This window comes from Anomaloglossus baeobatrachus, chromosome 2 (genome assembly GCF_048569485.1).
Source record: "Anomaloglossus baeobatrachus isolate aAnoBae1 chromosome 2, aAnoBae1.hap1, whole genome shotgun sequence".
NCBI lineage: Eukaryota > Metazoa > Chordata > Amphibia > Anura > Aromobatidae > Anomaloglossus > Anomaloglossus baeobatrachus.
The window spans coordinates 776,157,009-776,175,364 of NC_134354.1; the positions used below are offsets into that span (position 1 = coordinate 776,157,009).

General features: G+C 49.2%; 1 protein-coding gene across 2 annotated transcripts in view; it reads left to right on the forward strand.

Moving 5' to 3' along the window:
• The window catches only part of LOC142292299 (putative N-acetylated-alpha-linked acidic dipeptidase), a 166,250-nt gene that overhangs the window by 125,724 nt on the left and 22,170 nt on the right, over nucleotides 1-18,356 (forward strand). For both annotated transcript variants that reach the window (XM_075337569.1, XM_075337570.1), the window contains 5 exons: nucleotides 3,840-4,026; nucleotides 5,271-5,364; nucleotides 5,836-5,934; nucleotides 6,016-6,101; nucleotides 15,108-15,227. In XM_075337569.1, coding sequence (XP_075193684.1) covers nucleotides 3,840-4,026; nucleotides 5,271-5,364; nucleotides 5,836-5,934; nucleotides 6,016-6,101; nucleotides 15,108-15,227 — 586 coding nt within the window. The remainder of the gene's footprint in view (nucleotides 1-3,839; nucleotides 4,027-5,270; nucleotides 5,365-5,835; nucleotides 5,935-6,015; nucleotides 6,102-15,107; nucleotides 15,228-18,356) is intronic.

Below are 18,356 nucleotides of genomic sequence, written 5' to 3' on the forward strand. Positions count from 1 at the left end.
AGTGCTGTTAAAGTTTTGAAAATAAATGAAAAGAATAATCCACCGAGAAGAGTGAACTGATTGTCAGCTTGATTGCACTGGTCGTTGCCGGCAACTGGTCCCCGTTGGGACCCCCTTTTTCAAATTATGCGTAGAAACTACTACGAACAGGCCCGAGAACTAGCAGGGCAACCACAAACTTGTGGCATGTAAATAATTATGTTTGTGGCTTTCACCGTTATCGCCTCCGGAGAGGCAGATTGGAGGATGGGCCCGCAGTGAAGCAGGCTGGGGCCCAGCCACCACCGGAACCGGTGGCGATCCTCTGGGGGTTTCACGGGTTCCCCATGGACGTGGGTCCCCTGAAAAGGACAGAACCCGCTCGGGCAACTTGTGCTGGACTGGGGTCAAGGGGTGCTGCCTGTTTGCTTAGGGGCAGCATCAGGGCCAGGTTGCTTGGGTGGGAGAGAGCGGAAGCCGAAACCGTTAAGTAACGTTTAAGTAAGAGTACCTCCCGATGTGGGAAGATGTTATTATACTTGCAACTGTTTTACCGTTTTATCTTTTTCAGTTGTGAAAATAAAACCGGTGATGGACGGGCAGCCCGCGGACAGTCTGCATTTTACTAAGGGGGAATGTGGCGCCCTGGACAAGCCAGGGGCCACAGAGAACAACACCACCACACCCCACACTCCCGGTCAGGCACACCGAAGTCAGACACAAACCCTTATTGCCTTCCTCCAGGGGCTAATGTCCACACCAGGGGGTGGACCAGGCAGTTGGCCCCGCCCACCAAGGAGTTCACAGTCCTGGAGGCGGGAAAAGCAGACAGATTAGTTTTGGAGGTGAAAGTGAGAGGAAGGAAAGTGGTAGAGGAGCAGACTGACAGCGTCCGTGTGTGTGGCCCAGGCGGTACAGCATGGTTGGCAGATGGTGGTGACCGTCTGCAGGAGTGGCCTATCGGAGATTACCGTAAGAACCGTTGACGGGCGGTGGCCCGGTGGTACCGGACCGGTACACAAAGAGAAGTCAGCAGCATCTGGCAGTGGCTTACGGACCCCGGCAAGGCTAGAAGTCGCCGTGAATTTGCCAAATCCGTCAGCGAAGGGAACCTCCTGGGTTTCCCAGCAGCCAAGTCCCGACAGAAGGCAACAGTCCAACCATGAGAGGGAAACACAGCCACCGCCAAGGCTACTGTTGCCAGGGCCAGAGCATGTGGGCAAAAGGGGCTCCTCCAGCCCATATCCAAGCTGGGGAGCGGGTTACCGGTGGGAACCCATTGGAACCGTTTACAGTACATAGGTGCAGGGAAAGGCAGTCACCATCAACCTGCCGGGAGAAACAACACCGCAGCCGTCTGTGGGACCCGTCCATCCAGCCGTGTGTTTTACTGAGAACTGTGTCTGTGTCGCCCGGGGACCAGGGGGTACTCAGATCCAGGCCACGGGGTCACTTCTGTGGGTATCACGGTGGCGTGACCCGGTCTGTGATCCCAGGCTCCACAGTAAAAGGGGGTTTGTTAAGGGAGATTGTCCGTGACGCCACCCACGATTGTGGTGATTGTGGACACCACCGCTGCGATGAAGGTGCGGGACTCCCGGGAATGGTGTTGGGATGCAGCTTAGGATGTTAACCCCTCCGTGGGTAGGGGCAGTTGGTCCCGGGGCCCGTTCAGGGATAAGCAGGGAGCAGGGCGCAGTGCTGCGGTGCGGTGCCTGAGGGCACGGGCGTACTCACAAGTATTTCACACAGAGTCACTGGTAACTAGGAATTGCCGGTGTCCGCAGCCTTCGGTACGGGGATGTTAGTGTCCCACACACGGTGCAGCAGCTCCTGTTGTTCTTTCCCTGCAGCCAGGTGCCTCTCTCTCCACTCTCTTCCTCTTTCTCCTCAGCCGGGAACGGGGAATCCACTCCCCTGCAGTGATCCGGGTCACCCTAGGTACCGGTGGGCCACTACCCTGCCCCGGCTACCTCTGGCCCCTTCCTCACTAACAGCCTGTCCCGGCCCTTTCGGAGCACGCTTCACTATCAGCCTGGGAGCTACAACTCCAGACTCCTCTTCTGTCTGTCTCTCCACACATTCTGCTCCAGCCCCTCCCCTCTGCTCTGCTTTTCTCTTACCCTGGGGGGTGTGGTTTGTCCTGCTGCATCGGTGTGGGATCAGGTTACCAAGGACGATTAACTCTTTCTGTGACAACCTGGCTTTGCCAGGGCGTCACATGTCCTCATCATTGGCTGAGTGAGTACCACCGTGCCGTGCGGCACAGTGCTGCCCCCGTGACCCAGCACCTCACCAGGCCCTGTAACTCGCCTGCCATCCACTCCTACCCAATCACCGGGCCCCGGGACAACCAACCCCTTACCCACGGAGGGGAGAACTAACATCAAAGCTGCTCCCTGTCACCGCTCCCGGGATCCCCGTCCAGAGCAGCGGTGGTGTCACCAACTTCACCACAACCGAGGATGGCGTCACGGACAATAACCAAATCCCCACAATCAAACCCCCCCTTTTCACTCACGGGCGAGGAACGCCGCTCGAGTCCTCGGGATCCGGCCCACCGCTCGAGCCACCACCGAGCAGTGGCAGCCGCAGCGGCCGGACCCGAGCAGTGGGAGAGCGCAGCGTCCTCTCCTCCGCCCACGACACCTGATCAACGTGTCACCGTAGCTAGTTTGCCTGTGCTAGTTGTCAAGTCCCTGTGCTTGTACATGCTCTCTTTACTGTCCCGTGACTTTGTCTTTGTTCCTGTCTAGTATTGTCCATGTACCTGTCTGTGTCTATCCTGTGCAGACCCGGCCTACACCTTCCATTCTCCAATGGGTTCCGGAACTGGCCTGCACCAGCTTCTGCCTCATTCACTCTGACTCCTGGTCTTTCTCCTGTGGCACCAGCTGCCGAGGTATCGGGATCACCCGGGGCTGCCTCCTAGCGGTTACTTACCAGAATTCTGTCTACGTCCACCTCCTGTGGCTGTGGTGAATCTTGGTAGCCGCTCAGGTCCGCTCATCCGGGTCAGAGAACGGTATCTCGGATCAGTGGACCCACTTTCTTCTCGTTCTGGTACCCGGGTGTGACAGCGAGCTTGTTCATACAGCGTTTGTAACTATTTAATTTAGGTTTTTTTTCTTAGCTCCTTTATGCTGGTTTATGGACACAGACCACATCAAAGTTAAGTTGAACTTTGATCTGGTGATAAATCAACTGAGAGGAAAAAGATTAAAAAAGTTATCAGTCATTTCAATGGTAGATTCTCCCTCAAAGAAGAACTGTCACCAAATCTAGGTAAAGTAACCAGTTTTGCTTTTTTTATTCCAGCTCCTCACCTGAGTATTATTATTTTTTCTTTTTTAAAATCCACCATTTGGTTCTAGAGATAGAGGCCTTTTTATTTAGCTATTTATGATCTTTACTTATGGGGCGTGGCTCACAGAGTATTTGTGCAAAGCAGACTAAAGACACACCCATGAGGTTCCTGTAAGACAAAAACATAAAATAAGCCTATATCTCTGGAACTGTCTGTCAGATTTTAAAAAAGAAAAAAAGCACAATCCTCAGAATAAAATGAGAACAATATCTGGCCACTTTTGAACATGTGAAAGGACATCTTTAACACATTCTGCAGCCTGGAAGGTGAAGGGAAACAAGGAACCTGTACGTCAAACAGAGCAACCCAGTGGTAAACAATAATTTTATCCAAAATATGTGCATTTAGGGAAATTTAAAATTGCTATTTGAAGGTTTGCATATCCTTTTATGTATCAGTCTGACCTCCGGAGCTCTGGTTTGTGGCTGGTACTGCCCCTTTAAATGGGATGGAGCATTACAGAGTGATTTGTTGTCTATGCTTGATACTCAAGGTTCACAATGCAGAACAAGCAGGAGCCAAGGGAATTATCCTGTTCTCCGATCCGGCTGATTACTGCCCACCGGGGGTTGAGCCCTATCCTGATGGTTGGAACCTTCCAGGTGGTGGTGCCCAACGTGGCAATGTCCTGAATCTTAATGGCGCAGGGGATCCTCTAACACCGGGTTATCCTGCAAAAGGTACCTTCTAGATTCTATTAACTAGTCTTCAGGTTAGGACATGGTTTTTTTTGTGTAAATCCATCACTTTTGGTTTGTGGTCACATCAATTGGAGGTTACCAATCAAGAACATGTGTGATGTAAATGGTAAACTCTATTTTAACATCTCAGGCCTCTTGCACCTAAAAACATAAGGTTATCCTAGTAAGAACACTTCCAAACTATGAGTCTTTGGGAGTAGATCTGTGTTTTTGGTGGGGTGAAAAAATGTTAGTAAAACAAGGTCCTGGTAGGTCTTCTTCAGGTTGAGTTGGACACCGGGCAGCTCATGAACAAAGCTGTACGTACAGGGGGCTGTTTGAAAACATACAGAATTGCAACAGTTCATCAAGACATAAGATATTCAAATAGGGTGTGAGGCTCGTAAACAACTGGCCGGTCCCTAAAGCAGGTAAGTCCACTTGAGGGAAGAGGAAAACCAGCATCCTCCAGGAAAGGGAATCCATAAAACATCACATATCTTATTCCAACGATTAAAATAGAAACAGGATTAAATAAAAATAAATGTAGACAGATGACGGGTCTAAGCGTTTTGGGCAATTTGTGTCCTTAGACATGACTAAGGGCACAAATTGCCCAAAACGCGTAGACCTGTCATTGTTCTACATTTTCATGATGATGAACAGGATAATTAGAATGAGGAGCAGGTGAAGGAGAATGAAGAGGAGCAGGATAAGGAGAAGGATGAGGAGCAGGAAGAGGAGGATGAGGAGCAGGATGAAGAGGAGGATGAGGAGCAGGATGAGGAGTGGGAGGAGAAAAATGAGGAGTAGGAGAAGAAGGATGAGGAGAAGGAGGAAAAGGATGAAGAGTGGGAGGAGAAGAATGAGGAGTGGGAGAAGGATGAGGAGCGGGAGGAGGAGGAGGATGAAGAGCAGTATGAGGATTATGAGGAGCGGGAGGAGAAGGATGATAAGGAGCAGGATGAGAAGGATGAGGAGCAGGAGGAGAAGGATGAGGAGCAGGAGGAGAAGAATGTGGAGCAGGAGGAGGAGGATGATGAGGAAGAGGATGATAAGGAGCAGGATGAGGAGCAGGAGGAGAAGGATGAGGAGTAGGAAGAGAAGGATGAGGAGCAGGAGGATGATGAGGAGTGAAAGGAGAAGGATGAGGAGCAAGATGAGGAAGATGAGGAGCAGGATGAGGAGCAAAATAATGAACAGACGGAGGAGGATCATGATGATGATGATTTTTTTTTTTACAGAATACACCTATAGGTCAGACGTAAAAGACGGTGTAGGACTTCCTAAAATCCCAGTCCATCCTATTGGCTATAAAGATGCTGAGGTGTTATTACGGTGAGTAGCTCTATCAGAATTAGTTCCATGAGATGGGAAGTCAAAGGGACACGGCCCCTAAAATTATATCTTCCTAGATACGGTGTATTTAACGACCAGTTCACGGTGGTAATAGCTTTCTAAAGATATAATTTTCATCAGAAAGTTAAAATAAATTCTAGCATCATCTGGCGCATGCGCAGTGAAGGTGTGCTGTCCTTGGGTTCATCTGCGCACTGGAGCTGGCTTACATTACTCAGGAGGAGTCTGGGAACACCCCCTTGACCCTTCACAGTTAGTCAACACTACTTTAGGACTTTATTTTTTTCTTTTATGCTTCAAGGCTGAATAATTATGTAATGTATCTTTCTAGTGCTACGATGTCCAAATTCCCTACGTAGGAATATAGTTGATGATAAAATTCTGACTTTCTGCAGTCACCATTAGAGGGAGCTCACTGTACAATTATAATCACCATGTTATCATTTGCAGTCATATAGGAGGAGCCTCAGCCCCGAACAGCACTTGGAAAGGAAACCTAAATGTGTCTTATAACATCGGACCTGGATTCTCTGGAAGCTTTGCAACCCAGTAAGTGACTAGATATCAAAGACCTATCCTAACTTTGCAAATATCTTGGTCTTATTTTTATTTTATTTTTATTTTTTTTAGGAAGGTGAAGATGCACATCCATTCCTACAATGAGATAAGGAGAGTATACAATGTGATAGGAACCATCAAAGGAGCGGTGGAGCCAGGTGAACGTGGACTATTGTGATACATGTATAGTTTAGTCAGTTGTCCGAGATTGCACCTGTATATCGGTCCACAAAAATCTCGTGACCACAGGGTTGAAGGTCACTATTCAAGCCAGGAAGAAGTGGTGTAACGGTTGCAGTCACAGAGAGCACGACCAGGCCAGTGCTGCTGACCTTAGCGCCTACATCATCTGCATGTGCATCCAGGAAGGGCCCAGGATAGGATGGAAAATATATATATATATATATACTAGGAAGGGCCCCGGATGGGGTACATATTTCCCAAGGTGTGGTACATATATCACATAGTTACATAGGTTGAAAAAAGACCTAGGTCCATCTAATTCAACCTTCATATATACCAGGAAGGGCTCCAAATGAGGGATATATATATACCAGAAAGGGCTCCAAATGAGGGATATATATACCAGAAAGGGCTCCAAATGAGGGATATATATACCAGAAAGGGCTCCAAATGAGGGATATATATACCAGAAAGGGCTCCGAATGAGGGACATACATACCAGAAAGGGCTCCAAATGAGGGACATACATACCAGAAAGGGCTCCAAATGAGGGATATATATACCAGAAAGGGCTCCAAATGAGGGATATATATACCAGAAAGGGCTCCAAATGAGGGATATATATACCAGAAAGGGCTCCAAATGAGGGATATATATACCAGAAAGGGCTCCAAATGAGGGATATATATACCAGAAAGGGCTCCAAATGAGGGATATATATACCAGAAAGGGCTCCAAATGAGGGATATATATACCAGAAAGGGCTCCAAATGAGGGATATATATACCAGAAAGGGCTCCAAATGAGGGATATATATACCAGAAAGGGCTCCAAATGAGAGATATATATACCAGAAAGTGCTCCAAATGAGGGATATATATACCAGAAAGGGCTCCAAATGAGGGATATATATACAAGAAAGGGTTCCAAATGAGGGATATATATATACCAGAAAGGGCTCCAAATGAGGGATATATATATCAGAAAGGGCTCCAAATGAGGGATATATATACCAGAAAGGGCTCCAAATGAGGGATATATATACAAGAAAGGGTTCCAAATGAGGGATATATATATATACCAGAAAGGGCTCCAAATGAGGGATATATATACCAGAAAGGGCTCCAAATGAGGGCTATATATACCAGAAAGGGCTCCAAATGAGGGATATATATACCAGAAAGGGCTCCAAATGAGGGATATATATACCAGAAAGGGCTCCAAGTGAGGGATATATATACCAGAAAGGGCTCCAAATGAGGGATATATATACCAGAAAGGGCTCCAAATGTGGGATATATATATACCAGAAAGGGCTCCAAATGAGGGATATATATATATATATATATATATATATATATATATATATATATATACCAGAAAGGGCTCCAAATGAGGGATATATATACCAGAAAGGGCTCCAAATGAGGGATATATATACCAGAAAGGGCTCCAAATGAGGGACATATATACCAGAAAGGGCTCCAAATGAGGGACATATATACCAGAAAGGGCTCCAAATGAGGGACATATATACCAGAAAGGGCTCCGAATGAGGGACATATATACCAGAAAGGGCTCCGAATGAGGGACATATATACCAGAAAGGGCTCCGAATGAGGGACATATATACCAGAAAGGGCCCAGGATGTTTGACATATATACCAGGAAGGGCCCAGGATGTGGAACATGTATACCAGGAAGGGCCCAGGATGGGGGACATGTATACCAGGAAGGGCCCAGGATGTGGGACATCTATACCAGGATGGGGGAAATATACTGATGAGCAAAAGGGTAACAATGTTTTGAACTTTTAACTTTCAGGCTCTATATCTCACCATCCACTACTACTTTGACCGTCAGACGACCTTCATTTTATAGACAATCATCTTGGCTATCTCATACATAAATGTGACTTGTATCTATTTAGCATATGATTAGTTATGCAGACTCTTGTCTTGTCATGTCACTGCACTGTTACTGTTCTGCTCCTGGTGGTAGAAAATCCTTTTCTTCCTGTATACTTTAAATTACAACTTGTTCTCACATTCCCTAATAGCTCAGTGTGTTATTAAGTTTAGTGGACCCGTGGAAGCCTAATCAAGGCGAAACGGCCGTCGTCCCCCTCTAGGAGCCGGCTCTCAGGTTACCTCCAGCCTTTTACCCATGCACCTGTTGAAATAAACGTTTCCCAGCACAGCGGATGGAGTGCGGTCTTTCTTCATCTTACCTGCTCCCCTCGGATCTTTATTGCTGACGGGCACCCCCACTCTGGATTTATTACATCGGCACACTTTCTCTGGACGCATGCGGTTCCGCAGGTAACACGCGTCTGGCGCAGGACCACTATTTGTTTCGTGTTATTAAGTTGACTCCCAAGCGAAAGGTCACTGGTTCAAATGAAGGAGGTGCTGGATTGCCCGCACAGTCCCCAGACCTTAACCCAATTGAAAACTTGTTGGTAGAGTTTAAGAAAAAGCTGTATACATCCCCAAGTGAGCCAACCAGTATACACCTGTAATGATGAGCCAGGGGTGCCTCCGGCCTTGTAGTCGTGGCCTTCCTTGCTTCAAGGCTTACCCCGGGCTCCATCACTACTTCAAGGTCGGGGACTAGCTTGGTGGGGCAGAGTGTGGTGATGTTGTCGTCGGTAGTGGTACAAACAGTCTTCAGGCAAGATGGGATGCAAACCAAAGACATATTTATTAACACACTTGACACACGTAGTCTCAATCCGGCGGTTTCAGACAAGAAAACACTTCCTGGGCTGGGGGGGGACAACCTGCCCGAACGAATCCTCGCGTGGGGCTGTGCCCTGATTACTCCGCTTCACCGGGCTCCCACTGACGGTTACACACACACCGGACCCACACCGGTTGCTTCACTCTTCCGAGGATCCGTACACTCTCCCGTTCTCACCGGCGTCCCCTCTTGATTCAGCCCCCACACTCTGCCCCTGGATCTTCACTCTCTCACGTCCCGGATCCAACAACCTCACACACACTCACTCCTTCCCCCAAGCTACAGCCGGCTCCTCCTCCCCGGTGGCAACAGCCGTCCCACACTAGGGGTGCCCTAACATAACCTTCATGCAAATATAAATAACACATTTTTATTAATAACATAGCCGGTACTATCTCCATTTGTAGGGGTAGGCTTACCCCCTACACTCCTCCCCTCTTAAAACCCGAGCCTCCCGGCAAGGCTCATACTAAAATTACAACTTGTAAACAACATGACACATATATAATTCACTGCGAACCTGTCCTGCGCCCGGAGGCTCAGCAGCGCTCCCGGTCTTTGATGTGACCGGAGGCTCAACAGCGCTCCCGGTCTTTGATGGTCAGCGCAGGAACACAGCAACTTCTTCCTTACTAACACGGAGGGGCCTCTGGCTCAGTCCAGCAAGCAGGCTCTCTCCGGAATCAACAACTCAAACAAAACTTTCCCCGGCTCAAACATGCCGGCATCAAACAGACAGGCCCGTCATCTTCCGGTTTAGATGTCTATTCCGGCTGGTAGGCTCGTTGCCACTCGGCCCTCTGTGCTTGAATATACTCTGACAGGGGCTGCCCGGGTAGCCGGCGCAGCCGCCGGAAAGGCGCAGGACCAGTGAGCGGTTCTGCAGCTCCGGCCTCCGGCTGGGGTTCCTCAGGCTCTGCTGGAGGTGAGGGGGTCGCTGCACGAGACAGAAGCGGGCTTCCCATAACGATAGTTGGGTGGGTCGTTATGTGCTGGTGGATGGCTGGCCCTGGCGAGGTCCCCTTCTCCGGGTCAGTGCTGGACACGGGCATGACTGCCGGAGCTACGGCCACAGTATTTCGGGGTCGGGAGGCCGCAGCCAGCACCGGTCTTCGTTGCTCCTGTCGCCGGGCTTGATGCTCCTCCCACTCTACCTCTTGTTGCCAACGGGCAGCCTCCTGTTCAGTGGGCGTACGATGCACCCCCACCGCAAACAAGCCCCGGCAGCCCACTTCCCTCAGGAATCGGACCTTTTCTCCTGGGTACAGGGTATGCAGCCGCTGCGGGAGGCCTTCTGTATCCAGGTTGACGCGATTGTAAAAATAATCGTCCCCGGTTTCTCCATCCTGGATGAAGCCATACCCTTCTTTCTGATTGAACTTGACGACTACCCCGGTAGTATACTGATATTCAAGTTCTTCTCCATGGGGACCGGCCATTATCTCCCGAGTGACGATCTCCGTCAGCAGCCACTCTTGCACGGGATCCGGCTCAGGGGACGGGGATCTTCGGGTCGGTAGGGGAGACGGCAGCACCGGCTCCCAATAGAAACCCCAGTCGTCTCGCTCCAGCGTCTGGGCATATTCCTCCGCCGGGATTCGAGTTGGTGCAGGCTTCACCGCGGCTGGCGGGGGTCTCTCTGGGCGGGGATCTGGGGCTCCCAGCATCCGGCTCCCTGACGGTATTTGGGCGGGGTAGGTCGCCCGGACCTCCGTGGTGGTCGCACCGGTCTCCGCATCCCACGTCGTGAGCCAGGTAACCCTGGTGGCTCATCCCGGTCCTCTGGGTACAGCCGGCAAGAGAGTGGGGAATCCCTCCGCAGACATCAACTGCTTCTCGCGGTTCTCGTTCAAGCTCTCCATCTTCGTGTCGTGAGGCTTTCGTAAGTGCGTCAGGGTCAGTGGCGGGACTACAGGAAGTGGAGGCGGGCTCACTTTTCCCGCTCTTGAAGAGGCTCCACCCTTGGTCCCACGCCACAAATCAACCCTTCCGCGGCGGCACTCCTTTTTCTTCAGTACACCGCCCACTTTACATGTTCTTCGGCGTGCCCTGGGACTGGCGCCTCCCCTCTTTGGGCGGAGTACTCTGTGCTTCTTCTTCGGCACCGGCCAGCCCCAGGCTCTTCTTTTGGCGCCAATTTTTCGCACCTTTTCTTCCTTAGCTTCACAGACGGTGGCCATCTTGTCGCCATCTTGTGCCCGGTCCAACGCCTGGGGCACTTCTTCCTCCCACCATGGGACTGGAAATCTTCTCTCATAGCCTAGATACGGTGCACTTGGCACTACTTGATCTCCGGCTTCTTGGGTTCCTGGCAGGGGAATCGTATCCTGCCGACTACGCCACATGTATGATGAGCCAGGGGTGCCTCCGGCCTTGTAGTCGTGGCCTTCCTTGCTTCAAGGCTTACCCCGGGCTCCATCACTACTTCAAGGTCGGGGACTAGCTTGGTGGGGCAGAGTGTGGTGATGTTGTCGTCGGTAGTGGTACAAACAGTCTTCAGGCAAGATGGGATGCAAACCAAAGACATATTTATTAACACACTTGACACACGTAGTCTCAATCCGGCGGTTGCAGACAAGAAAACACTTCCTGGGCTGGGGGGGGGACAACCTGCCCGAACGAATCCTCGCGTGGGGCTGTGCCCTGATTACTCCGCTTCACCGGGCTCCCACTGACGGTTACACACACACCGGACCCACACCGGTTGCTTCACTCTTCCGAGGATCCGTACACTCTCCCATTCTCACCGGCGTCCCCTCTTGATTCAGCCCCCACACTCTGCCCCTGGATCTTCACTCTCACGTCCCGGATCCAACAACCTCACACACACTCACTCCTTCCCCCAAGCTACAGCCGGCTCCTCCTCCCCGGTGGCAACAGCCGTCCCACCCGGCCACTAGGGGTGCCCTAACATAACCTTCATGCAAATATAAATAACACATTTTTATTAATAACATAGCCGGTACTATCTCCATTTGTAGGGGTAGGCTCACCCCCTACACACCAACATTGGGAATGTGTAGAAGAGACCTGGGATCAGATTTTGGTTGAGACATGCTGGAATCTGATCAAGAACCCAGAAGGATTCAGGCAATGCTGAAAGCCAAAGGTGGATTTACAAAATACTGACACAATAATAAAAATGAAAATTTAGATTTTTAGGAGCAAAACAGTAACAATGCAGTGACATGAAAATAATTTGCATAACTAATCATATGTTAAATAGCTGTAAGTCACATTTATGTATGAGATAGCCAAGATGATTGTCTATATAGTGAAGTTCATCTCACGCTCAAAGCTGTAGTGGATGGTGAGATATGGAGCCTGAAAATTAAAAGTGCAAAACATTGTTACCCTTTTGCTAGTCAGTGTATCTACTAGGAAAAGGCCCAGGATGAGGGGACATATATACCTGAAAGGAGCTCAGGATGGGGGGACATTAGTACAGGATGGGGGGGTTACATAATGAAGGGGGATGGGAGAGGGCAACACTTATGTCTTTAAGCTACAAGAGCTTCTCGTACATCTGACCAACTTGCAGGAGGGGGCCCAGGTTCAAATCTTGCACTGGGTTCCGCCACTGCCTGGAAGTATATGGACATTGAGGTGGATTCTGTCACAATGATAACAACAGGTTGCCTGGGAAGGAAGAGAAACATCAAAGGTTAGGCCTATAACCAATGCCGTAATTTAAAGCTCATGGGCTCCAATGCAAACGCTCCAATGGGGCCCACAATCATTGCAAGTCTTTGATGGCACTAGTCTTTTTATATAGGCCAAAGGGACTTTTTGGACCCTGTGGGTTCCAGGGCTCGAGTGCGACCGCAACTCCTGCATCTATTTTAGTTATAGTCATGCCTATACTGTAACTTTCAGGCCAGGAGTGAAAAAGTTAGATCATAATTGTTAACTCTCCTGGAGGGACTGGCATGTTGGGTAAATCCTCACAATTTTTAGTTTTGGACATTTAATACATTTTGTAGGACAGTTTTTGAAAAATCTGAACCATTCCAACAAATCTGTGGCTGTTACGCTCTTACATGTGGCGGGCGCGTTCAGACCAACAGATGTTTGACGCACGACAAAAATACAAAACAAAATACAACAAATAATAAGGGGGAACACCAGGGGCACAATAACAATGGTGGATCCTAGCTCTAGTGAGAGGGGTAGATGGGACACCTCCTATCCTCACCTGCAGCTGTCCCTACTCTCCTAGCCAGGCCCTACACAGTCAGCGCAACTGTCACTCAACAGGAACCTGAGACCCTGAGTAAACCCTGTAGTGCCCTGGCTAGTGCATTGGCAGGTGGGAGATGCTAACTCCATTGCTGCACTAAGATGACAGAAGGAAAGGTAAGACAAACAGGGCAGACAACAATAAAAGGATAAAGCCCAGCTTCTGGAGCGCTCCTTCACAGGTCCTTCCACCAAGGTGGCCAGAATACAAAAGGATTTTGTAAAAGCAGCAAGGATTGCTGGAAAACCTAGCTACTTAACCACAAAGCGGTGTGGCTACAGAGCAGCTGCAGCTGACCTGCACTGCTGGAAAAGCTGCAAGCAGCAAAACTGACATTAACTGTTTCAGCACCAAGAAAATCAAAACAACATTTCAATATAGAGAGCCAGATGGAGAGGAGGGGCTCCAGTTGTCAAGCTGTCACTGGTCTAAAAAAAACTGTCACCCGTGAGAGTGGCATGCTGGTTAGGCACAACTTCAGCCCCGTCAATCTATCCTTGATTGCAGTCCCACTCAGAACAGTTAGCCTGCCTTCCGATGCCATGCAAGTAAGAGTGGGCACAATTACAGCCATGACCACTGCAGCAACGCTCGGATGGCTAGAGCTTCACTTACTCTATACTCTATATACTCTATTTCTCTATACTCCATTCTCACTGGTGGACAAAGACCAAAAAGGGCCCCTGTGCAAAAGCAGTAAATGTGCCCTTTGTAGTCCAATAACTCTTCAAAATGCACAATCCTTACCTACTTTGGAGGTAGAAATGGGCCCCTCAGCTCTTGGGCCCCTGTGAGGCTGCACAGGTTGCACCGTAGATATAGCCACCCCTGTCCATTCTCTTGAAAATATCTGGGGAGCTCCAGGAAAAAAGGACAAGCCCACCTGGAAGATTTGGCAAATCTACCAGTTACTACTCAAGCCTCAGTAAATCGGCACTTTTGGAGGGCTTATTGTGCAAGATACCAAGTTGCTGCATAATCAGACTGAATCCCGGTATCCATTTAGACACATTTAAAAGGAGTGGTCGGGAAAACTAGTAGCTGGCACAGCATCAGTGTACCGCTATGAGTTCACTTCCAGAAGGCCGTTTCTGAAAATGGCCAAGTATGATATTCCCCGTGAAGGAAGGTGCTGGCCCCGAGCCACATGAACACCTCACTCCTTCGCTAAAGAGAGTCTGAGTGCTCATGGGACGTTGGGTGGAGCGTATGATACTTACTGGTTTCTTCTGGCCGGTGTACGTCACCCCGCTGCTGCTCCGCATTATAGACAGTCAGTAACACACGCAACACCAGAGCTCACTTAGCCAACCAAAAAATTCACTTTATTCTTCACACCGTTATGACATGGGCTTCCTTCCTCTTAGTGTGGGTTATTACCTCTAGACCTGTCCCCCTCCGCTATCTTGGATCTTGTTCTCAAGCCCCGGGGTCTGTCTCCTTCCCCCTGACTCCATTCACCTTCGTTCGAATTTGGGCCATGGCAACTCTCTAGCCAGACGACTCTCTAAGCCCACTGGGGTGAGCAGTAGGCTCTGGACCTCTCAACCATACCTCGCACCGAGGCCACGTTTTCTCAAACTTGAACCCTATTCTAGACTGGCTCATTTCGAGACCTCCCAACCATCCTCTTTCTGACATCTCTCACTTCCCCTTTAACCCTATCTCTTCTATGCTGCCGCTATCACAGCCCAACCACTAGGTGGCGCCAATGGTAACAGTCCCGCTCTAATCTATCTGGGACCTGCACCCAGCTAACATCATAACATATCAAAATACACATTTAGCAATAGGCATAACACATTGCACTCTGCATAACACTATCTCATTGCAGGGCTCGACCACCCTCTACACCCGTAAACTGTAAAAATTGCTGATTTTCATAGTTATGTCCCATACTGTATATACAGTAATATCATGACAATAGTTTATGAATGAAAGCTCTGCTGTCAGGTTCCCTTGGCTGCAATATTACTAAACAGGCCAATGTCCTTCTTAGACAGATATGTCATCCTTGGGGGCCACAGGGATTCCTGGGTGTTTGGAGGGCTGGATCCACAAAGTGGAGCGGCTGTGGTGAATGAAATAGTCAGAAGTGCCGGGAGATTGAAGAGGCAAGGTAAGATCTCTGGCTATTTTTAATTTGTACTTGATTTTTATTTTATTTAAGTCTGAAACTGTGGTCATATTTTTTTCTAATCTGTTAACTTTATTGTTTACTTGTGGATTGTTCTAATTCTGACTCACGAGTATCAGGTTGGCCATCTTGACTGGCTGTTAACATCATTTAGACATTTGGATTACATCAGCCACATGGACCATGAGAAACAATAGTTTGGATGGGACTTTCATGGGGGAGTATTGTGGGCACGCTCTGTGATCTGTGCAGAGATCATTGTGCAGTGAGGAGGAGGAGAGGAGGTCTGTTATACATTACCTATAGTCAAGGGTGCATCCTGTCTTATCTCACCATCGACTACAGCTTTGAGCGTGAGACGACCTTCATTTTATAGACAATCATCTTGGCTATCTCATACATAAATGTGACTTGCAGCTATTTAGCATATGATTAGTTATGCAGATTCTCGTCATCTCTCTGCATTGTTACTGTTTTGCTTCTGGTGTTTGAAAATAGGTTTTCTTCTGTTCTCACATTCCCTAATAGCTCAGTGTGTTATTAGGTTGAGTCCCAAGTGAAAGGTCACTGGTTAAAATCAAAGTGAAGATTTCTCAAGAAAAGAGAAACAGCATCATCCAGCTCATCGAGAGATGTCTTTCGACCAAGAAAATTGCCAAACTGCATCATGTGAGGTCATGACAGTTGGAAGAATACAAAGTAAAGTCCGTCCATCCATTCAAAAGCCAAGAGGTGACGTCCAGGCAAAATATCGGAGTCTACAAGTCGGCTCATCACAAGGTCTATCAGTTTTGGGGTAACAAACCCGGCAGTGGAGGCGGCTCGTATGCTTCATAATAGTGAGATCACAGACGTCCATGCAAACACCGAGCGACGCAAGTTACACAAGTCTGGAATGGTGGCCCGAAAAAAGGGGAAAAAGCTGCAATATCAATATCATCATAAGAAACGTCGGCTCGAGTTTGCAAAGAAGTACAAAAAGTGGAAGATTAGAAACGGGTGATTTGGAGCGATGAGACGAAACTCAATAGGCTGGATGGATTCTGGCAGAGATGAAAGCCAAAGGAGATTTACAAAATACTAATAAAATGATGAAAAATTAAAATTTAGATTTTTAGGATTAAAACAATAACAATGCAGTGACTGGCAAGAATCTGCATAACTAAGCATTATGTACTGTATGAGATAGCCAAGATGAAATAAAATGAAGGTTGTCTCACGCTTAAAGCTGTAGTGGATGGTGAGATATGGAGCCTGAAAGCCAAAAGTGCAAAACATTGTCCTTTGTTCATTGGTGTATATCTTGAGCAGGAGGGAAAAACAGACAGTAATTCCATCTTTTTTCATCGTTTAAAGTTTTTAGCTGTTCATTTTGTAATATAAATCACTATATGTGTGTGTGTGTATATATATATATATATATATATATATATATATATATACTGCTCAAAAAATAAAGGGTACGCTTCAACAACAAAATGGTATTTGTGTTCCCTCTATTTTTTTGAGCAGTATATATATATATATATATATATATATATATATATATATATATATATATATATACTAGAAGGTGGCCCGATTCTAACGCATCGGGTATTCTAGAATTTATTGTGTAGTTAATGTATGATTTTTGTTATATATATAGATGTTGTTGTGTGTAGTTGCCAGTGTATGTGTAGGGCGCTGTAAATGTTCTGGGTGTTGTCTGGGTGTGGGGGTGAGAGCGGTGTTGTTTGTGTGTTGCGTTGTATGTGGAGCGTTGTGTGTCTGCAGCGTTGTGTGTGTGTGGTGATGTGTGTGTGTTGCGCAGTTTGTGTGGGTGTGGGGTGCGTGTGTGTGTTTTGGGGGGAGGTATGTTTTGTGCAATGTGTGTGTGTTGCTCGGTATGTGCGTATATTTGTGTATGCTGCGGTGTTTGTGTGTTGGGTGTTGTGTGTGTGCGGCGTTGTCTGTGTTTGTGGGTGTCTGTGTAGGGCGGTGTTTGTGGTTCCCAGTGTGTGTGTGGTGTGTTGTACGGTGCGCGTGTGGCGGTGTGTGTGTGTTTTGGGGGGAGGTGTGCACCCCCATCGTGCTCCATCCCCCATGCTGCGCACTCCCCATCGTACTCCAATCCCCCATGCTGCGCACTCCCCATCGAGCTCCATCCCCCATGCTGCGCACCCCCATCGTGCTCTATCCCCCATGCTGCGCACCCCAATCGTGCTCCATCCCCATGCTGCGCACTCCCCATCGTGCTCCATCCCCCATGCTGCGCACTCCCCATCGTGCTCCATCCCCCATGCTGCGCACCCCACATCGTGCTCCATCCCCTATGCTGCTCACTCCCCATCATGCTCCATCCCCCATGCTGCGCACCCCCCATCGTGCTCCATCCCCCATGCTGCGCACTCCCCATCATGCTCCATCCTCCATGCTGCGCACTCCCCATCGAGCTCCATCCCCCATGCTGCGCACCCCCATCGTGCTCTATCCCCCATGCTGCGCACCCCAATCGTGCTCCATCCCCATGCTGCGCACTCCCCATCGTGCTCCATCCCCCATGCTGCGCACTCCCCATCGTGCTCCATCCCCCATGCAGCGCACCCCCCATCGTGCTCCATCCCCTATGCTGCTCACTCCCCATCGTGCTCCATTCCCCATGCTGCGCACCCTCCATCGTGCTCCATCCCCTATGCTGCGCACTCCCCATCATGCTCCATCCTCCATGCTGCGCACTCCCCATCGTGCTCCATCCCCCATGCTGCGCACCCCCCATCGTGCTCCATCCCCCATGCTGCGCACCCCCCACCGTGCTCCATCCCCCATGCTGCGCACCCCCCATCGTGCTCCATCCCCCATGTTGCACACTCCCCATCGTGCTCCATCCCCCATGCGGCGAACTCCCCATCGTGCTACATCCCCCATGCTGCGCACCCAGCATCGTGCTCCATCCCCCATGCTGTGCACCCCCATCGTGCTCCATCCCCCATGCTGCGCACCCCCATCGTGCTCCATCCCCCATGCTGCGCACTCCCCATTGTGCTCCATCCCCCATGCTGTGCACTCCCCATCGTGCTCCATCACCCATGCTATAATAGTTCTCCTATTATACTCAGAGAGGAGTATAAT